The sequence below is a fragment of the Peromyscus californicus genome, unplaced genomic scaffold (assembly GCF_007827085.1).
Source record: "Peromyscus californicus insignis strain IS unplaced genomic scaffold, ASM782708v3 Scaffold_14__1_contigs__length_90479793_seg_2, whole genome shotgun sequence".
Lineage (NCBI taxonomy): Eukaryota > Metazoa > Chordata > Mammalia > Rodentia > Cricetidae > Peromyscus > Peromyscus californicus.
Window position 1 is genome coordinate 73,769,684 of NW_026294436.1, and position 22,955 is coordinate 73,792,638.

Genomic DNA, 22,955 nt, shown 5'->3' on the forward strand with positions numbered 1-22,955 from the left:
ATACCTCATGACAGCCACAAAGCAGAGAGAGATGGGTCTGAACCAAGTACACCCTTCAAGTCATGCCCACAGTGACCTACTTCCTCCAACCAGGCCTCACCGCTCAACAGCCCACTAAGCCACAAACTCAACAATGGATTTACCCATCAGTGAGGCAACAGCCTTAATGATCTAGTCACCTGTCATTGACCTATCTCTGAACACTGCTGTCCAAAGGAGCAAGCATTCCACACAGATCCAAACTGGAACCCTCACTGAATGTGAACTTAGACTGGCCATGGGCTAAGAAAAGAACGCCAACTTTAGCACACAAATCCAGGAAAGTGGTTTTACTGATACTTCCCTCCATAGGACGCTCCCCCAGTGTATTTGAGATGACGGTTTGTAGAACTTTGGATGATTAACAGAGGCCAGGCAACAAGCCTCGGGAAAGCTGTTAGAACAGGCTGTTGACATTCACAGTTGAAAAGATCTGATGTCTCAAAATCTAGTTTACTGTCTCTTGACCACCAATCATTTTTCTAAAGTGATGGTGATCTGTAGCACTGTGACTGCTGGCCTCATCCCTGGAAGGTGATGGTGATCTGTGAACTGCTGGCCTCATCCCTGTAAGGTGATGGTGATCTGCAACAATATCCTTGAAGCACCCCGAACCATCACTCTAGCTCACATGTAGTTAGAAACAAGCACACAAGACTGCTTCACTATCAAAAAAACAGCACCACAAGCCACAAGATTGCCTACTGAAAGAATCTTTTCCTTTCCTGTGTTTTTCAGGCCCAGTGCTGACAACTCCTGGAGAAAAGAAGGGAGCAGGGACCAAAATCACAGAGTTCTACACTGAGCTGTGGTTCATCGTGGTAATGGCGGTGTTGGGCCTGATCTTGCTGGCCATTTTTCTGTCCTTGATTCTACAAAGAAAAATCCACAGGGAGCCATGTATCAGAGAGAGACCTCCCTTAGTGCCTCTTCAAAAACGAATGACCCCACTGAGTGTCTACCCTCCAGGGGAAACCCATGTGGTATGTATGGAAAGCAAGCCTTTTTCCTGGTGTGACCTGCTTTTCATCCTTATGAATTCACTTATCATTCTAATGCTTTTGGTGACGTATTTATGCATAAAATCATGCCGGCAAACATAGACAAATTAACCTCTCATCCTTTCTGATTTAGATATCCTTTAAACCTTTCTTTTGCTTCATTGCTCTTGCAAAGACTTCCTTTCAGTACTGTTAACAGTGGTGAGGATGGGCATCATTGTCTTCTTTCAAAAGCAAGCAAGCAAGCTTTTTCCTTTTGCTCAAGTATAGTATGTGATAGCTTATATATATATATATATATATATATATATATATATATATATATATATATATATATATATAAATGTTCTTTAGTCCATGGAAGTATGATTACATGTGCAATTATTTAGTAATTTTACCATGAATTTTATCAAACACCTTTTCTGCAAAATGAACTATATGGTTTCTCTTCTTCCTTCTGACGATACAGTATTGTATTTCTTGATTTGTACATGTTGAACCATCCTGGCATGCCTGGGACCAATTCCACCTAATCATGGTATATGTTCTTTTTGATGTGAAAAGGGAAATGCTATTTCAAGGGGCAATTTCTAATGACTTCTAAAGGAGTTAAAAACCAGTGTCTTATGCATGTTCTCATTTGCATGCAGGCTGGGATATTGGTTCAGGTCTTACTAGTATACAAGCATCAACTTGAACTTTGCTCCCTAATATGTAATGAGAACACTTGCTTCTGTGTCCATTGCAGGGTATGAGTCTACAGCTATTTCTGTGTGCGGTAGCACTATACGCTCTATTGTATTGTTTTTTGTTTGTCTGGCTTGAGTATCGGGGTAATGTCAGCCTCATAAAGAATTTGGTCTGGTCATTTGGGATTTTTGGAATAGTTTAAAAGGCATGAGAAGTACTTATCCTTTAAATACTCTCAGCAAAGCCATCAGAACTGAGACAGTTTAGAGGAAAGATTGAATTTTTTTCAAAGATTTTGGCTATATGTTTATGTGTTTATATGTAAGTATGTGCATGTGAGTTCAGGTGCCTGCAGAGGCCAGAAGATCTCAGATTCCCATGGAGTTGGAGTTACAGGCAGAAGTGCTGGGAACAAAACTTGGTACTCTGCAGAGCCACGACACTCCTCACAGATGACTCATCTTTCCAGCCTTAAGATGAAAGGGTCTTACTGTTTCAACATCATTTGCTGATTATTGGTCTGTTTGGATTTTCTGTTCACTTTGATTCACTTTGGGGCATATTGATAGGCTCAAACATCTACTCATTTCTAGTTTTTCCTGCTTCTGATAGGTGTTCATACTAGTTTTTATGACTTTGAATTTCTGTGGGACCTCTTGACCATTAGGAGTGTTATTCAATTTACATGTATTTATTTGTTCACTTTCCATTGCCTCTGTTATTCTTAGATTGTAGTTTTAATCTGTCATAGTCTAAGTAGAACTGCAATTGTTGAGTCTTGATTTGTGGTTTAACTGCTCTATCCTCAAGATTCTGATGGGAATCTGTGTGTTGCTGCTGGATAAAATGTTCAGTAACTGTTAGGAATGTTTCCTTTGAAGTATGGTTCTACGCTGCTGTCTCTTTGATGATTTGTGTTTGCATGGCATGCCCAGTGAAGAAATTTGGGTGTTGAAATGCCCAGCTCCTATGGAATTAATCTTTTACTTTAGAGCTAAATTTACTTTGTATTGGGAAGCCCCATGTTGGGCACTGTCTTAGTGTTTCTTCACAGCAATAAATATGACCAAGGCAACTTGGAAAAGAAAGGATTTAATTGGAGGCTTGTCTAACAGTTTCAGAGAATGAGTCCATGATTTTCATGGTGGGGAGCATAGCAGCTGGCAGGCATGGCACTGGGAGTAGAGGAGAGCTTACACATTGAGACAACCAAGGCCATACCTCCTAATCCTTCCCAAACAGTTCCACCAACTGGGGACCATTCTCATTCAAATCAGGACATTTACATATCTTTACAATTTTTTTTTTTTTTTTTTTTGAGACAGGGTTTCTCTGTGTAGCTTTGCGCCTTTCCTGGAGCTCGCTTTGGAGACTAGGCTTGCCTCGAACTCACAGAGATCTGCCTGGCTCTGCCTCCTAAGTGCTGGGATTAAAGGCGTGTGCCACCACCGCTCAGCTCTTTACAATTCTTATGTCATTTTGAGCAAATCATTTTCTCACTATGATTGTCTCTTTGTAAAGATTTTAGTATCTATTTTATCTGAAATGAATGCAGCTATTCTTGCAATACCTTTTTTCTTTAATACCAGAGACTGAATCTAAAACCTTGCACATACCAGGAAAAAACTCTGCCACTGAGCTATATCTATCCTCCTCTACCCACCCAACCTTTTTATTTATTTATTTATTTTTTGGTTTTAAGATAAGATTTTCCTTAGTTGCCCAGGCTGGCCTTGAATTTGCCATCTTCTTTCCTCAGCCTCCTAATTAGCATGGATGACAGACCTGAACTAAGAAACTCAGATCATTTTTGGTTCCTATTTGTGAGGTATCTTTTTAGTATATTTTTAGTATACTTGGTATATCTTTATAGTGAAGCAATGAAGCGAGTTTCTTGTAGGCGGTATATAGTTGGGTCTTAGGATTTTTGTGGTTTGTTCTCGGTTTTTTTTGTTTGGTTTTTTTTTTTTTGGTAACCAGGGATGCCACAATAGCTTGCAACTCATAATCCTCCTGCCTCTGACTCCCATGTACTTACATTATATGTGTATACCACTATATCTGGCTTTCAATTAATTCTTAATTCTGCCAATCTATATTTCTTGATTGGTGAATTTTATCCACTTATGGGCAATGATGTTATTAACTACTTCCTGTCATTTTGATAACTGTATTTTGCTTTCCTTGTATTTGTTTGGCAGCATCTAATTTTAAATTTTTAGGGTGGTGTTCCAATGAGTCTTATACATTGTTTTCATAACAGCAGTTACCACCATTTACCTTCATTTCTAGGTAGAATGTCCCTGTGTTTCCTAGTGTTGGCAAAGAATTCCCTAAGTTCCTTCTTATCTGGGAAAGACTTTAGTATTATTTTAAGCATGTTTCCTCTTCTGTATTTTTAATATGTAATATTATTCTCTTCTAGCTATAAGTTTTCTGTGAAAATTCTGCTGCAAATCTGAGTAGCCCCTTAATGTTTTGAGAATTCTTAGTTATATACACAATATTTACTAAAACATACCATGATTAAGGTCTATTCTGGATGAAGCTAGTTTGGGATCTTTCAGCTTCATAAATCTGGATATCCATATCTCTGGGGATTTTTTTTTAAATGTATTATGTTTATGTATTTATACAATTTATATTAATCATATACATTTACCATTATCTTCCTCTATTCCCCACTACCCCCAAATCTTCCAAACTCCATGCTTTCCTTTTTAAATGGCTATTAATACGAACCCCCAGTACACCTAATGCTGCCCACATGTGCATGGGTATATGGGCCCATCCACTGGGGCATGGACCTACCCAAAGAAAAGTATGTTTTCCTCTCTCAGCAGCCATCAACGGCCAATAGCTCCTCTGACAGTGGTGATGCATGCTGGAATCTTGACTGGCAACAGCTGTGTCCTACCCGGAAGTCAGCATTCCACAGATCTCCTCCCCACCCACCAGCTCTTGGAAAATTGTCAGTCATTTTGTGAAATCATTTTTTCAGAAACTTTCCCCCTTCCCTCACTTTCTATAATTCTCAAAATGCAAATTGTCACTATGGGCCTTGTAAGTTCCATCATTCTTGGTCTGTTTTCATCTTAATGTCCCAGTGTCAGTAAGCTGTCTCCAAGTTCTGAATTCTTTCTTTAGCTTGTCCTATGCTACTGTGGAAAGTTTCCTTTATAATTTTTCATTTCATTCATGGAAGATTCCCGATTGGTTCTTTTCATGATTTCTGTCTTTTAGTGAATTCCTCACTTACCTTCTACATTGTCCCATCATTTCTTTGTAGTATTCTGCACTTAAGTCTCAATTTCTTTAGGATCGTGTTTATTGTTTTAGGCACTTTGTAAATTTCCTTCAAATTTAGATGTGTTCTTGGAGAATTCTTATTAAGAACTGGCCATATATCCTCTCATGTTTAGATTTATGCCTACTGTAACATTTTTCTTCCATTTTTATAGGAAAAGGGTTTTGTTGTTTATATGAGATATTGGATGACAGTTTGGAACATTTGGTTATAAGGGAGCTTAAAAACAGTCTCCAATGCCTAGACTGCAGTAGTTCATGGTGGTACTTATTTGAGTGAGACATAGACTTAGAAGGGTATGTGTCTTTAGGCCCAACAGAGTCCGCTCCAATAACACTGGGATTGGTGAGCAGCTGCCAGTCTAGATGGCATGGGTACAGGGAGGACCAAGTTCCTTGGGGCAAGCACAGGTGATGCCAAGGATTGTGACACTGCCCTGACAGTTCTTGAGCCACAGGATGTAGGATGGGGCCCTTTGCAGGTACCACAGATGTCCAAAGATGGGGTTAGCATCTATAGGCCAAGCAATGCTGGACTTCCCTGGGTCCTGTAGGCAATGACAGTGGCAGAAGACAGGAACAAGCACACATGGCACCAGCAAGTATGGACCCAACTCCACAGGCTGTGAGGTTCATTCCCTCAATCAACTAGTACATATAGCATTTTCATTAAGGCATGTGCGCTGCCATATCCACTCCTTGGGAGGATATGCAGGAAACTTCCATTTGGTTTCACAAGTCAATATGGGCAGTTCTGAGGCTTGTGGATTTGGCCTCTAATACTCCTAGAGCTTCGGAGACTGGGGATAACACTTACCATTCAGGATGTAATATATGCAGACTCTTTCCTTGGTCCCCAGGGTGTCCTTGTCTACCCAGAGCTACAAGTTACTGGCTAGAAGGAAAACTTCTATAGATCCTCTTATGAAGTGCAGGTACTGACAGGTTAGAGCCACTGGTGACTATGTTCCTAAAGCCATAAGGCTTAGCACCCAAAGGCACAGGTGAAACTGGCATGTCGCTAATATTCCAACATTTCTGACTGAGAAGGGAACTCCCCTAGCTCACATGCAGTGGAAGATAGGTGTTGTGTTCCTGGAGCTGCCTACTGGGTTTTCCTGGGACTTGTTATCATAGTTATCAGCTCTAGCTATGTAGGCATGGGTGAGACCAGGGATTTTCAGCAGTGGGTACAGTCCAACTGTGTTGTAGAAAGATCCTCCCCAATTCATGAGCTCCTGGTCACAGTGGCTACCAGACTTTATACTGCAGGATCCTTTAAAGCAATCTTCTGCCCAGGAAGGTGGAGGTACATACTGACCCAAGGCTTTCAGTGGGTCCTATTATTTGACAGCCAAGATGTCATCAAAAGGGGCTGCTAAGGTTGCTTGAGTTCTGGGAGCAGTTCGGAGTGAGTACATTCCTTGATTCACAGGAATCACTTCTCTTTTTTAATTTGTGTTGAGACTGAACCCAAGGCCTTGTACATGCTAGTGAAGTGTTCTGTCACTGAGCCACAGCCCTGGCTGGGGAGTTGTTTTAACAACCATCAGCTCCCCGAACTAGATTTTTCGCTTGTAAGTACTGTGGCTGTCTCACTCATGTTTGCTGCTATGGTCCACATTATTGGCACCTGCTTACATGATGCCAGCAGCATTTGGTTCCATCCTGGCCAGGACCCTGGTGACAAGGTCACACATTGCTTTTCCAGCCTCTAGGTCACCTTCCACTGATTGTTCTCCTCTTTGGGGTTTCCACTACTTCTGATTTCTAGAATTCATTCTCTCTCCTCAAAACAGCTGCCCACTAGTGGCTCAAACTCTTTTTTGTGGTAGGGTTTTTTGAAACAGCGTTTTTCTGTGTAGTTTTGGTGCCTGTCCTGGATCTCGATTTCATGCTGTAGACCAGACTGGCCTCGAGCTCACAGAGATCCACCTGGCTCTGCCTCCTGAGTGCTGGGAAAAAGGCGTGCGCCACCACTGTCCAGTGAAGGGTATTTCTTGGCCATCTTGGTTCTGAACCCCTGAAACAGTGTTAAAGACTAATGTACCCATTTGCTTTTTCCTTTCAGTTTGACTCTGTGGCTGACATATCTGATGTGTCCAGCAGTGTCACCCTAAAAAGTTACACCATGCACTTTGAGGTACCTCTGTGTGTTGCATGGATGCCATCTGCTCTTTGTGCATGCTGTGTGGATTGTCCACTGAGAAGCAGAAATATTGCACTGATGGAACCATGAAATCAGAAACTCTGCATGTTTCAGTCAGCTAGAATTTACCTTAAGAGCACATCTTAGATTATAGTTATGGAGATATTTTGCCTTGCTGGTGATAAGGACAGAGCTGATGATTTATGGAGTCTAGATTCCTACAAGAAGGTAAATATGAGGAGAGGAAGAAGGGTGGGATCACTTCCTACACCAGTCCAGAACTCTGAAAATAAAATATATATTGCTCTTAGAGGGCAACCATGAACAATATGGTTCACCTTTGACAAGGGAGAAGAGAAGTTCAAGAGGCAGGCTCCATGTCAGTGTGTAGTTAGAGAGCACCTTAACCTAGCCCCACCTCCCTGGATTCACTGCTCGGCAGGCCTGGCCCCAGTGGGAGCAACAGCCACCAAGGCAGGACACGAGCACCCTAGGGGTCAAGAGCACTGCCGCTAACAACAGGCCCATTTCTCATGGAAATGAGGCACAGTATTCCACGTGCCCATAGCTGCAGAGTTCAAGTTCTGTTGTAGGAGGCTCGAGAACATCACTCCTTTCAAGCATGATGTGTGAAAACCAGTTCCCAACCACGCTGTTACCCATCCATCTCCAACAGCAGCTTCCTTTTCAGGGATTAGCCGACACCAGAATCCCTCGGTCTGGGACGCCTTTGAGTATTCGGAGCAGCCGAAGTGTGTCTGTACTAAGGATCCCAAGTCAAAGCCAAATCAGCCAGACCTACTCCCAGGGCTCTCTCCACCGCAGTGTCAGCCAGCTCATGGACATTCCAGAGAAGAAGGGCTTGGCAGAGGACTCGCTCTGGGAAACTATTATGGGCCACAGCAGTGGACTGGTGAGTTGGTGGCCTCCTGTACACACGCTGCTGCCCTTGAGCACCCGCCCAATTCTGTTGTAAACCACTGACTTAACCAAAGAGCAGCAGCAACGCTGTTAATGGGGTAAGACTGCTGTTGTCCTGCTAGATGATAAGACACTCAGAAAATACAGAAACTAACTAAAAGGCATAAAATGCAACACTTGGTTTACTTTAAGAAAACCAGAAACCATGATAACTACATTCCTGTTATTCATCACATTCAGAGACAAGGTTACATGGACCTCAGGATGACCTTGAACAAGTTTCTCCTTTCTCCATCTCCTATATGCTGCCATTACAGGCAGGTGCTCCATGTTCTCCCTTTAAAAACAAACATGCAGCACTGGGGATTGAACCCAGGGCTCTTTGTGCATGCTAGACATGCACTCTACCAACTGAGACGCATCACTAGCCCTCAGTCACTATTTATGAGCGCCATCTTTCATAAATTTAGTCCAATAGTAGGAATGACTGGCTTTGAGGGATCACCTGTCATCTCGTATCAGCCTCAAGCTCCCTAGTGGCTGAGGGGATGAACATCGTAGGATTTTTACCAACCATCCCGCTTTGTCATCCTGGACATCTACTGCAGTGCCTTTCCGTTCAGCTAGTAGGAGAAGAAACTGGCAGAGAGCTTAGCTCTCCTCCACGTCCACTGCCTCCAAAGTCCTCTGTACTTTCCCTTCACCGAAAAGTTGGTGGCTTCCAGGAGTTCCTTTCTGACTAATGACAACATGACAAAGGGATTCCTGCCATCACCCAAGTCCTTTGTGCTTATTCTGAAAGATTAAATACATAGTGAAGGTAAAAGTTCTCTTCCTGGGGCTAGGGTGGCGGCTCAGGTGACAGAGTGCTCAACATGCATGAAGCCCTGGGTCCAATCCCAAGGAACACAGTGGAGGATCAAAAGTTGAAGGTCATCTTTAACTACGTGGCAAGTTTGAGGCCACCTGGGATACATAAGACATTGCCTCACACACAAAACAAAAAACCTTTTCAAAAATCCTGATCTTGTTATAACTCAATCACATAATTCCATTCCAGATCTAGGTTTTAAATGGAAGGGACAATTAAATTCAATATTTGCTAAATGAATTTTTTTCAAAACGTAAATTTACTCCCTGTAACAATGAAGACATAGATGGAACATTACAAATAATCTGCACGCAGCCACCATCATTACAGGAGTGTAGGATCACAGGTGGCTGGGACCTACCCAAGAGCATAAGTCATCTTTTTGTGGGATTGTGATCAGAGGCTTTGCCTGTAACAATGGCCAGGTGAGTTTGGTGTTTGGTTCTAGTAAAGGGCCGTGTGCAGGAGTCAGTGGAGTCCTGTGAGGGTGCCAACACCTGGCAAGTTACTGGTTCATTATGAAATCATATCATTAACCCTGTTGATAAATACAGTACACAGAGTAGAGAGCAACAGGGCGTAATAGCTTGTGTCCTGGCTTTTACTCTTTTAAATCTTATAAACTACATATACACACATTGCATATTTCCCTACTCTACAGATAAACTGAGGCTCACAGAGGCTAAGATTGTACAGTGTGACACTCTGAGTACTGAGCTAACTGGAATCTCATGTGATCCCTTCAGTGAAGGGAATTTAAAGGAAAGTCTGTCTCAAACCACATCCTAGTGTTGAACATAGGCAGCTTTTAATTCACTGAACATGTTTTATGATTGCTTGCTTTTCAGTATGTGGATGAAGAGGAACTAATGAATGCCATCAAGGGTTTCAGCTCAGTAACCAAGGAACACACCACCTTCACCGACACCCACCTGTAAAGAACGGAAGTTACAACATGGAAATCTGGGGTGCGTGTGCTCTGTATCCTGTTTCTCCTGGTTACCACATGTCACAGAAGCTGAAAAATACTTAAAGAAAACTTTTTAATTTTTCCTAATAGAGACTTAAGAACTATTTCTCTGGTTTTCTCAAATAAGGAATTCCGTTGCCTTGCTGATTTTGTGGATGACAAAACCTTCGGTTCTCTGGGTTCTGCCTGGGACACTGTTAAAGGAACAGTGCAGGCCATTTCAAGACAGCGAACACTTGTTATCAGTAATGAGATGGTACTGGTTTAAAACCAGGCACGACTACGAGGAGGGCGGTGAAATCCTATGAGCAATACCTGCACTTGCGATTGCAGCTCCACACTGAAGCAGAGAACCAGCTCTGCATGCACACATGGGGAAGGTTCTAGGGTTGCTGCTGAGAGCTTCCCACAGTCCAACTACAGTCCAGCCACACACAGCTCTCCTAGCTGTTCCTAAGAACTTAGCTCATGCATGCAAACTGGGAATGTTACAACCAGAACACCATTGCTTGAACCCAGGTCTTGTTTCAGAACTAAAACCTGCGAGATCGTCAATTAGTACTTTCCATAAAATATGAATCTGCTGCTCCCAGAAAACCTCCTTTAGTTTTAAAAGTTTTAGAACATTTTTCTGAGTTTATGTGACAATATCTTGTGGCCCTTTGCGAGGGACTAACTGCTTATTTTGCTGAAAAGCCACTATTTACCTATGATCCAACAGTCCAAGGCTGGACTTCTGGGATGCTGAACTGTCATCCAAACCTGTGGCACACATGCCACCCTTCAGTGTCAAAGCAAAGAGTGGAATTAAACACTTCCACCCCTTGTCACAACTAAAGTGGCAGGGCATCCACAGTGGCTGTACACATCCTAACACGCATTTTCCATCTTGCCAAAAGTTTTCTACCTTTTGAAATAGAAACAGAACTGGCCAGTCCACTAAGCTTTATCTCACATAATTATTCGGTTATAGCAAAGAGGGCCTGCCTCTCATGGCTGCAGGTAGGCGCTACCAGGATCATGAGGTCCTACATCTGGGTAGCATTTTTCCAATCAGGAACAAATCATTAGTGAGAAATATTGTCTAAACAACAGCTCCTGAGGACTAAGCCTAATATCTAGGGAGGATGATCCCCTGGAGTGTGATACTTTCCTGCTGTGTGTTTAGCACCATGCAGGCAGCCAACATTAATCATTTCTTTTTAACTGTCAAGGCTGAATGAGGGTCTGATCCTCGGGTCACTGGGGCTTGCCAGTTGTCCCATCTATGTGAGGGTAGGTCAGAAACCTTGTTTGACCATGGCTTCATTCACAAATATGGAGGAAATTTCCCTGCTGACATGCCTCTCTGTAGACTCAATTTGAGCTCTAACCAGTCTACAGTCACTGGATAACATCTCCATAGTCTCCCTGAACAAGACAACAGGTGATTCCCTAGTTATACCTCAGAGGTCCCTGGGACAAAGCTGACCTTGAGAGGGAAATGGGAAGTGGCCTTCCTCTTAATCCCTCTGACCACATTAGTCTCCCAAGTATGGTTCCCCAACACTTAAAAGTTCCAGACTGCCTTCACTGGCCTTCTATCCACTGAGTAGTATTTAGATAAAGCTTGGGGGCAGGGGGGAACAAAACACTGAAACTTTAGTTTAGATGTGATTCTGATCTTTAAGCCAATCCTTGGAATTGCTACAGAGATAAAAATAACTCCATTGATTTAAGCAGAAGTTTGATATCAATGTATTAAACTCTGACCTGTTACATACCATATATAACTTGCCCAGACCCTGGTAACTTGTGTATGCTTTCTAATGAGACTTAATGACATGAATAAACCTACCTGAGATGATCTTTACAAGTTGGCTTGGTGGATGCCATGGCAGCTGTTTGGCTTCAAAGATAGTGTCGTGTAATAGCGCCTTAATAAAAAAAGATTGAACCCAAACTACATCTGTAGTAACTTAATACCACCTGTATACACGCTGCTCCCCTGAGGGCTGGTGAGTTCCCAGGTAAACCTTACAGAAAACACCAGTCTTCACACAGCAGAGTGATCTACCACAACAGTGAGTAGCAGACAAAGCAAACTGCAGTTCTGGACTTACTACATAGGTGGTTTCTGTTTTTTTCCATTAGTTGCGTCATGATGCCTTTACTCTTTGATTCTGTGGCAGGGAGAAACAGCCAGAGGGCCAGCTGATTCAGGAAATGCCAAGATTTGGTATCTCCAGAGCTAGCCTCTCAGGGACTCAAACAGCACAGGAGAATTTAATGCACACACAAGGCATTTATTTTCTCTTCTCTAAAACTCAACAGAGTGGCTTACAATAAATAGACTTGCTGTTGAGTCCATTGACAACGAACTGGACCCAAAATGCCTTGTCCTTATAACCCGTTGAGACTGGTTCAGACGACAAGTCTCATCACCTACGGGATCATGCAATGGGTACAGGGATGGAGGGACACAGAAAAGTTTTCTTTCCTTTTGGAGCCTTTAAACTTTATAAAACCCTGGGTGGGCACTGGAGCACTGCTTGGAAGCCTGTACCCACAACCAATTTCTGGGTGTTTGCAAATGGAGACAGACAACCTGAAAAACTCAATAACCTGTTTTTCTTTTGGTTCTTCTCATGAGTAGGCTCCATGAACAAAGGTGGGTGTGAATTCTCCCATCATCTCATGCAAAGGAAACATCCCAGAATGAATTGGGGCTATACTTGGCAAAAGGAAATCAGGTTGTGAGTGTCTTAGAGCCTTGTCATGTTCAGTGCTACAGGAAGCAGCTGAGTGGACGATGGGAGACTCTGGAACCCATTTGTCCTGCCTGCACTGAGACAGAGGAGAGACTTACGTCAGGGTCGGCCTTTCTCTGCCACCCTGTTCGTCCTGAGCAGAGGCCAGACTGAGCAGTGAGATCTCCACACCTACCTGTGCCTCAGTCCCCTACAACTCCCAGCTCCTCTCCAGTCTTTGTCAGGGTCATCTTGTCCCCTTGTCTGTCCCTGCATAAACTTGGGCCCAGGTACCCACAGTTCCATTTGTTTCCAAGATGCCACCATCTCTCAGCACACTTGGCTTACCTTAAGAACCATTTTCTATGCCTCGACGTGACATTAAGCCACGGGAGCTCGGTGCACACCAAGTGATACATGCTGCTCTGCTGTGGCCTCACAGGATCTGAAGGCCAAGGTTAAGACATTTCCAGTGACCAGCAGTTCACCTCAGTGCACAGACCTAGAGGAGAAGCAGATGCAGAAGACAGGCAAAGAGGCTCCAGCCACTGGAGATGCAGGGCAGAAAGAACAGTTATGAAGACCAACGGAGCCTTCCCCTCCAGCCTCCCAACTGAGTAGGATGACCTTCTTTGTTACCAGCAGCAGCTTGTCCTGCACCTGGCCCTGCACTAATGCAAACTCACACGAACCAGGAAGGCTCGTAAGCCTCCAGGAACCAGGAAGGACATAAAGCTATGCTGCTGAGAGAGGGTCCTCTGTTTCCTCCATGGGCTGACCGTAGCAGTGCTGGGAGGAAAGCTAGCCCAGGGCCTGCTACAAGTGTGTGCAATCTTGCAACTGCCACACCCCACCCACAGCTCCACAGCCAGTGCTCGTCCATTGGTGTGTGGGTGGGTGGGGGACCTCCAGAGCCCGCTGTCTTTCAGGGCCAACAGAGCTTTGCACATAGTAAGGACAGGGAGGGGAGAGGGGAGGCCAGTCTGGAAAAGGTATGTGTGTGGAGGGAGCATGGGTAAGGTCAGCCAGGCGATGCAGCTATGGGAGACCCTGTTCCTCAGCCTCTCCACACAGTATACATCCTATGAGTTCCAACGACAACAAAGACAAGCTTGCAGTAGCCACAGTATTCTGCACCAACAGCTAAAGCCCCTCTGGGGTGCCAGCATGTAAAGCTTTCTTACTCAGAAAGGACTTTGCCCCCTCCCTCCCTCCTAGAGGCCTCAATGGGAATTTCGGGCCCACTTCACCTCAAATCAAAGCAAGCTCTGTCGGAAATCAAGACTAAGAACTAGAATGGCTCAAGAAACAGAAAGGTGAACAAGTTTCTCTTTGTCCAGCCAGCCCAGGCCCCGGTGCCTGCACTCAGCTTAAATTCTAATGACCCGAGTGACATTCTCCATGCATACCCAGTGAGGAATTAGCCTTCTCCCATTATTCTTCACCAGGAATATGATCAATGATTATCAATATCATTATTATTGGGGCTCATCGCTTGTGTTTCTTGGCTAAGGAGTGGCAGCAGAACTCCCCACTCAGTCACAAGATAAACAGCACACCACTCTACTAACCCACTATTCCCCTTCTCTGGGTGGGCTGAGAGCTGACTGGGTAGAGAGGACCAATGCAGGAAGGGAGCTTCCACCAAGTCCTTCTCCTGATTTTCAGTCAAGTGTACTTGCATAGATGTCACCTCAAATCCTGGATGAGCCCCCCAGGAAATATAATGGGGTGCTGTTCTTGTCTAGGGGATCACTGAGTACTTTCTCAGGGATAGACAAAGAAGTCAACATCTTGGAAAGGCAGGAGACCCAGCTGCCAAGGAAGCAAACCGAACAGCTTCATCCCTTCAGGCTGAGAGGGACCCGAAGTCTGGGAGTCTGCTGATGGGAATCTAGGCTGTATTTTACAGGGCCCTGGGGTACTCCCTGTGCCTGTCTGTCCTGTCTAGACAACCTGCCCACTCCTTCCTGCCATTCTCCTCCCACTGCCTTCATCTCAGGAACTGCCCTCAGCGTGAACGACACACAAAGAACTCAAGCATTTCCCAGTCTGTTCGAGCACGCTATGCCGCTCCGGCCCTCATGCTGGCATCCACATAACACACTACAGTAGCTGGTGAGGAAAGCAAAGGACAGGTACAACAATGCAGTCGTAATGCACGTAAAGACGGTCAGAACAGATATTTAAATGTGAACAAGGTTTAATATACTTATGAAAGAATATTCTAGCAAGCCTGAGATACACATAAAAAATGACAGAGGCATACCTATTAAGAAACCAGAATGTGCCGGGCGGTGGTGGTGCACGCCTTTAATCCCAGCACTCGGGAGGCAGAGCCAGGCAGATCTCTGTGAGTTCGAGGCCAGCCTGGGCTACCAAGTGAGTCCCAGGAAAGGCGCAAAGCTACACGGAGAAACCCTGTCTCGAAAAAACCAAAAAAAAAAAGAAACCAGAATGTGATGAGCATGTTCTGATCCAACGTACACTACAATCAACTGTGATTCCCTTCCCAAAATTGAGTTCACTACGACACTCAAATTCAGCAAGGTTGGAATAGGGCTAGGACAACTATATTTAACACCAGGCCAGGCAATCCTAATGGGAAAGCCAAGAAGGAAACTGTAGGTTTTTCAAACAAAAGACCTCAGTCCGAAAGCTGGCTCAGCCACTGGCTGCTATTACCCTCTGTGGTCTGCGCCATCTGTGAGATGAGAACAATACTTACCCCCTCAGTAGAACGAAACGGCTTGCACTGTTTTAACCATGAAACTGTTCTTCCTTTTGCAACAGAGTACACAGCTATGTTTCATTATTGTCCTTTGAGTCACAACCTTGACAAGGTAGGCACAGCGATCTAGACAAGTGGAATCCAGCTCTCCTGTAGATGGGAGACCCAAGGCTAGACCTGCAGAACGCTGCTGCAGCCATGCTTTAATAAGTTACTCTTCCATGTTGAGACAGAGGCTCACGATGTAGCCCAGGCTGGCCTCCAATTGCCAGGTTAAGATTAAGGTTCACATGATCTTTCTATGAAATTTTAGTCCCAACCAACTTTCCCTCTCTTCTTTAGTGATCTTCTTACATGGTAAGTACGTTTCTTTTTTTTACAAACACATGTGAGTACAGCTTAAACATGATACCACTGTTCCTTAAATAACTAAAGACACACTGCCTTAACCTTTCTCATTTGATTTAATTGACAAATAAATACAAGGGAATTTTTGTGAAACCACTGACAATATAGTTAATTTTAAAGAATTTTTCTAACTTCATTATACTTCTGGGAATGGGAGTTATACATTATTCACTCATGGGTTTAAACTTACATTTTCTCCATTTACAGAAATGTGTAAATCATTCCAATTAAATGAAGAAAATGTACAAAAAATTTTTCTTTTGCCCTCAGAATTCAAAATAAAGTCAAAACAACAGTTTTACATATGGAAGCATTTGACTCCAAATCCAGACCTCCAATCCTGTGAGACACTGAAAAGACACAGTGCCTCCTAAAGTGGGCAGACCAGCAAACAGAGGGATGCCCTTCTGGACACCGCTTCCCTGTCATATTATTCAGACAGAGTTGTTCCCTCGGGAGAGACTTCAGGTATCAAACAATGGTGGTGCATGCTGCACTATCTCCCAACAAGAAGAATCAGAAAATGACCACAACGAAGTAAAACAACCCTAAAGACGTAGTGCACCGTGGAACCTGGGGTCCAATAATAGTGTTTTGAGTTACAGGAGACTTTTTCACAACATAGCACCTCATCAAGTATCTAGTAAACACTTCGCAATCACAAGGGTTGGGAGCCACATTCCAAGGAGATTCTGTGATTAACGTTAAGGTACCACTGCAAGACAAGCCTTGGGCAACTGGATTAGGAACGAGCCCACTGCCTCACCTGCTCTAAGGGCACCACCATGGTGCTGGGACAGAAGCCTGCAGAGAGGGCGGCCGGACCATGACTCCTGCTTACAAACTGCTCTTACACGTGCCTGCAGGACTGGGGCTACTTCTGAGCTGTCCAGGAATGCATCACTGCGCCCCAAATATGCTCTGCTCCTGCCTCAGAAGAGTCGGCCCAGAAAACACTACACAGGTCAAACTGTATCCTACAGAGTTTTGATGTAAAAGCCAATGTATGGAAACCCAGGGAGTTTTGTTTTTCATGTACATTTATCAAAACTATCATGCACTTTAGTGAGTTCACAAGCTGTACTCATGGCCCGAAGAATCACTCTTTTTGTGCCGAGGTGACGGAGTGGTCTTTGTTGGAGATGGGGATGCCGTACCAGGAGAGTCGGTCCCTCCATCGGAGGTACTTGGTGAGGACGCCAGATGGGGAACCTTCTTTCTACCAAGGAATCCTCCTGCTTCAAATCCTTTCTTCCGTAACTCCACTTTATGCTCGTTGTCGTCCTCTGATGACCTTTTCTTGGACTCTGACAACCCTTCGGCTGCTCTCTGCACTTCGAAGCTGCCATCTAGCTCCCTCACACACCTCAGCTCTGTCCCAGGGGACTTCCTCTCAGACACACTGCATTCCCCTGCTGCCCCTTTCGCTTCCGCCTGTGGTGGACCCACGGGACCATTTTCTGGGACAGACTTCTCTGAGTTTCTGTTGAGATTGAGAGTCTGGAAGTCCCTGTAGCTGTGGAAACTCTCGGTCCTCCTCGCTCTGGCTAACAAAGGGCTCTCCCGGTAAGGCCGTGTTGCCCCGTAAGTGGCTGCTTCATGGATGGTTTCATGGTGCTGGAGCTGAAGGCTGAAAAACAGATTTTAAAAATGTCAGTTATGATTTTACTTCAAGGTCTCAGGAGCCTATCTCAGCAGTCAAACTGCCAACTAAAACATCATAAAAACATATAAGGCATATTACTATCCACACCTCTCTATAAGAATGTATTTGTCTAGTAGACCGTATTACATACAATTACCAACATAATACCATACATGCATTCACAATCAAGCAACATTTTTGAATAGCAGGGAAGAAGGAAAATAGGCTCTAAAATTGCTCCAATAAGCAATCAATGTAACTCAATATTTGGCTCTTGGATTCCCAGAATTTGAAATGTTTTTGTCAATATGGTGGAAAAGGCAAAGTATTTCATTATACTAAGTACACAATACCTTACTACGAAATTAGACAAGATAACTTAACCACTTTTGATTAGCACTGACCCTGAGCAATGAGAACAAAAACTCCACAACGTATCCAACTGATTCGTGATTTTCCTAATTCAGGAGAAGGGTGACAGTGGTTTTTGGTTGTCATCTTGACTAGATCTGAAATGAACTACAATCCAGAAATGGAGGGCACACTTGGGATCCAGATCTAGGGGCTGGAAGACACAGGCTTTTGATCTGGATCTTGAGGCGGGAAGACACAGGCCTTTAAACCCAGATCTTGAGTTGGAAAGGCACACCTTTCATCTGGACCACACCTTCTGCTGGAAGCCTATAGAAGGAGAATGGAAGAAGGAAGGGTTCATTCTCCGCCTGCTTGCCCTGGCCTTGTCAGCACATCCATTCCTTCACTGGCATTGGAGCCTGTTTCTCTGGGATTCCAGCAAGTACAGAAGCCCAGCTCAGACACCCAGGCTTGTGGGACTGAGCAACTACTAAATTCCTGGACTTTCCATTCATAGCTAGTCATTGTTGGACTGCAGCCTGTATGTCATTCCAATAAATTCCCTTATATTCCGAGAGAGAGAGAGAGAGAGAGAGAGAGAGAGAGAGAGAGAGAGAGATTCCTTCTATAAGTTCTGTGACTCTAGAGAACCCTAATACAGTGAATTACTGATCACATAATTGGCCAGTCATTTCCCGAAGTGGTTGGAATGATAAATGTCCCCCATAATCTCAGGCATCTGATCACTTGGTCCCCAGTTGGTGATGCTGTTTGTGAAGGCTTACTTAGGAAGTGTGGTCTTGCTGGGGGATGTATGTCACTGGGGCCAGGCTTTGGGAATGTAAAGCCTTGCACCACTTTTAGTTCATTCTCTCTGCCTTGTGCTTGTGGTTCAGGATGTGAGCCTTCAGCCTCTGCTCCATGCCTGCTGCCTGCTATGGTGATATTTTATTTGTATTAAAATGTTATTTGTATGTTAATAAATAAAGTTGCCCGGGGGTCAGAGCTATTAGCAAGCCATAGGAAAGCAGGGCAGTGGTAGCGTACGCTTGTAATTCCAGCACTTAGTAGGCAGAGCTGGGTAAGTCTCTGTGTGTTCAGGGATACAGCCATTATTGGATACACATGCCTTTAATCTTAATACCAATCATGGAAAACCTGGAGGCCTATACAGACAGGCTGTGAGGAGGCGGTCATGTGGTTGGGTTTACAACCAATGAGAAGGCAGGACAGGAACTCTATATAAAGACTTTAACACAGGGGTAGCTCTGGTTCGGAGAGGTAGGACCACTGCAGGAGGAAGGGTAAGGTTTTGGCTCTTAGCTCTGACCTCTTGGCTTTCTTCTTTGCATTGGTTCTGTGTTTATTGTTTGATGGGAAGGTTGGATACATCTACATTTGGCGCCCAACGTGACAAGAATTCATTAAAAACCGATTGGCTTGGCTTGGCGGCAGGTCCGGTTTCCAGCCTGGGCAGCCCGGCTGCCTAGCTTGGGCCCAGGCCTGACTGACCCGCAGCTGGAACTGCTACAAACAACTCAGACCTGCCCCGCTGAACAGGGCCCCTGCCTGTAAAGCCAAGGCTTGACTCGGCTCAAGCGGCTACACTTTCTCTCTCTCTCTCTCTCTCTCTCTCTCTCTCTCTCTCTCTCTCTCTCTAGCTGGATTCACACCTCGAACACCAGGTGGCTGTGAAATTCCCTGGGATTCTACTGTTCTACCCAGACTTGGTAAGTCAATTAACATATCTATTTAAAAGAGAATTTTTTTCTACATTAAAAAAAAAAAAATGGGCTTTATGTGTACATTGGAAGAAAATTGGGCTTTGTTTGAAATTTTAGGCACTCTGACAATGGAACAACTATATGAAAAGATTAATATTGATCGAATTATTCAGTTTATTACTTTTCTTATCCTCATTTTACTATTTAAAAAGATCGTCAACTTAAGTGCCAGGATAACAGTCTTAGAAAAACTTGTTAAACCGGTAAAAATGAATTATAGAGAAATTCAAATTCAGACAGAAGAAATAAATAGTGAAGTTGTTTCAAAATTGGATCGTAAGGTTACAGAAAGAAAGCCAGTTTTCACACAATCACCCTTAATTTATCCAGTAGCCGTACAGCAGCTACCTGATGAAGAGAATGAACAAAATACTTGGGTTCCAGTTGAAATGTTAGACTTACGAAGATTTAAGGAGGCAATAGCATCTTATGGCATGCACTCCCCATATGTAAAGCAAATGTTAAACACCTGGTCAACTTGTAATAGGATTATACCAAAGGACTGGCGGGAATTGGCACAGGCTGTTCTTGAACCCGGACAAAATCTCCAGTGGAAAATGTGGTTCAGTAATGAGGCTAAACATATAGAAAGACAATGGAGGGATAGCGGAATACAAGTCTGCCAGGATCAGCTTATTGGCGAAGGCCAATATGCTTCAGTACAAACACAATGTTCATATGATGTCCAAACCCTACTTCTATGTAAAACGGCAGCTTTGAATGCATGGGACAGAGTTGAAGAACCAGGAAAAAAAACTGAGTCATTTACAAAGGTTATACAGGGCCCCAAAGAATCTTTCACAGATTTCTTACAAAGATTGACTTCAGCAGTACAAAAAATGGTCCCGAATTCAGAGGCTAGTCAGATAATAATTGAATCTTTAGCCTTTGAGAATGCAAATGCAGCGTGCAAAAGAATAATTAGGCCGTTAAAGGCAAGATCTGCACCTTTGGAAGATTGGATTAGAGATACAGTTAATGTAGAGGCTTATGACCATGATGATATGTGGGTAGGAAAAGCAATTTCAAAAGGTTTGAGCAATGTTAGATGTTTTGGATGTGGAAAGCAAGGACATTTGAAAAGGGATTGTAAACAGGTCATTCCTAGAAATAATGTTTCTTCAAGGAACACTGGCAACAGAATGCCCCTTCCTTCTGGAGTATGCAGAAGGTGTGGTAAGGGAAAACACTGGACCAACGAATGTAGATCAACAAGGGACAGACAGGGTAACCCTCTGCCTCGAGCTTCGGGAAACTCCCAGAGGGGCCTCAGGCAGGCCCCCACAGTAAATCCAGTTCAAACCTTTCCTGCAGTTGTAGAGGAAACCCCTACTCAAAGCAACTAAATAACCAAATGTCTATTGGAATAAATCATGTTAGTCGAGATGATGAAACAGAGAAAATAGGAAATACAGGAAAAAACATAAAGAAAATTTTTTGGCAAACTTCTATTAATGAACAAAGACCAAAACTAACAATAAAAATAAATGGTGTTTTGTTGTCTGGTCTGGTAGACACAGGTGCTGACATTACCATAATTGCACCAGAATTTTGGCATCCAACTTGGCCTCTTCAGGAGGTAAACATTCAACTCTTAGGAATTGGGACATTATCTAGAGTGAAACAAAGTGTAAGATGGCTTGAATGTATAGGTCCAGAAGGACAGAAAGGAAAATTAAAACCATATATGGCTAACATAGCTATGAACCTGTGGGGTCGAGACTTGTTACAACAGTGGAATACTCAGATTAATATCCCTCCAATCTCAGAAACAAATCATAAATTAGTACATGTTTCTGAGAGAAATATTAAAAGATATTATTCTAATGAGTGCTCACCAGCCATCCATGTCATACAAGAACAGGGCACAACAACTGATAATCTTCCAAAAACATTAACAGCTCTACCTTTAAAATGGTCAACAGACAAGCCTGTATGGGTTCAGCAATGGCCTTTAACAACAGAGAAACTCCAGGCTTTACAAGAGCTGGTGGAAGAACAGTTAAATGCTCATCATATTGAAGAATCAACCAGCCCTTGGAATTCTCCTGTATTTGTTATAAAAAAAAAATCTGGTAAATGGAGAATGGTAACAGACCTTAGAGCAATTAACAAAGTAATTCAGCCAATGGGCTCTTTACAATCTGGAATTCCTTTACCTACTCTGTTACCAAAAGGCTGGCCTCTCATAGTTATTGATTTAAAAGACTGTTTCTTTTCAATACCCTTACAAGAAAAAGACAGAGAAAGATTTGCTTTCACAGTGCCTACTTATAATAATTCTCAACCGGTTAAAAGATTTCAATGGAGGGTTCTCCCACAGGGAATGTTGAATAGCCCAACTTTGTGCCAATATTTTGTAAAACAGCCATTAGAAGTGGTACGTAAAAAATTTCCTAAATCTATAATTTATCATTATATGGATGACATTTTATTAGCTGATTCAAATGCAGATACTTTAGAAAGAATGTTTGAAAAAGTAAAGAAAATTTTGCCTTGCTGGGGATTACAAATTGCTTTAGAAAAGGTACAAAGAGGAGATTCTATTAATTATTTAGGATATAAAATAGAACTTCAAAAAATTAGACCTCAAAAAGTGCAAATTAGGAGAGATCGACTACAGACTCTTAATGACTTTCAAAGATTATTTGGAGACATTTCTCATCTAAGAACTATTGTTGGGGTAAAAAATGATGAACTGAATAATTTGTTTAAAACCTTAGAAGGTGATAAGGACTTAAATAGTCCAAGAGAATTATCACCTGAAGCTGAGAAAGAATTGGCCTTGGTAGAAAAGAAAGTACATGAAGGGCACGTAGATCGTATTGATCCAAAGCTGGATTGCATTTTGGTTATTTTACCTTCTAGGCATTCCCCAACAGGAATATTAATGCAAAGGGAAGATATTATATTGGAATGGATATTTTTACCAAATAAACCAAATAAAAAATTAAAAACTTATGTTGAAAAAATCTCTGACTTGATTTGGAAAGGAAAATTGAGACTTCGTCAATTAGCAGGAATAGACCCAGCAGAAATTGTCGTACCTTTAACTAAGGAGGACATTGAAAAATTATGGATAGAAAATGAAGCTTGGCAAAAAGCTTGTAGTAATTTTTTGGGAGAAATTAACAGCAAATATCCCAAAAGCAATAGAATTGATCTTATAAAGAGAGCTGATTGGATCTTGCCTCAAATTGTGAGGAAAAAACCCATATCTGGAGTTCGTACATTTTATACAGATGCCAACAAACAAGGAAAGGCAGGTTACAAATCAGAAAATTTAAGTAAAGTGGTTCAAAGTCCTTATAATTCAGTTCAAAAATCAGAATTGTATGCTATTCTGTTGGTATTAAT

At 43.0% G+C, this 22,955-nt stretch overlaps 2 protein-coding genes across 5 annotated transcripts in view; one reads left to right on the top strand and one right to left on the bottom strand.

Annotated features, from left to right (window-relative positions):
* The window catches only part of Ush2a (usherin), a 706,426-nt gene extending 690,690 nt beyond the window's left edge, over positions 1-15,736 (top strand). The window contains exons 69-71 of the mRNA XM_052737975.1: positions 778-1,022; positions 7,877-8,098; positions 9,826-15,736. Of these exons, the coding sequence (XP_052593935.1) occupies positions 778-1,022; positions 7,877-8,098; positions 9,826-9,915 (557 nt within the window). The 3' untranslated portion in view covers positions 9,916-15,736. The remainder of the gene's footprint in view (positions 1-777; positions 1,023-7,876; positions 8,099-9,825) is intronic.
* Positions 15,737-15,852: 116 nt separating this feature from the next.
* Kctd3 (potassium channel tetramerization domain containing 3) overlaps positions 15,853-22,955 on the bottom strand; it is a 51,786-nt gene continuing 44,683 nt past the window's right edge. For all 4 annotated transcript variants that reach the window (XM_052737980.1, XM_052737977.1, XM_052737976.1 and 1 more), the window contains one exon: positions 15,853-17,445. In XM_052737980.1, the coding sequence (XP_052593940.1) occupies positions 16,887-17,445 (559 nt within the window). In that variant the 3' untranslated portion in view covers positions 15,853-16,886. The remainder of the gene's footprint in view (positions 17,446-22,955) is intronic.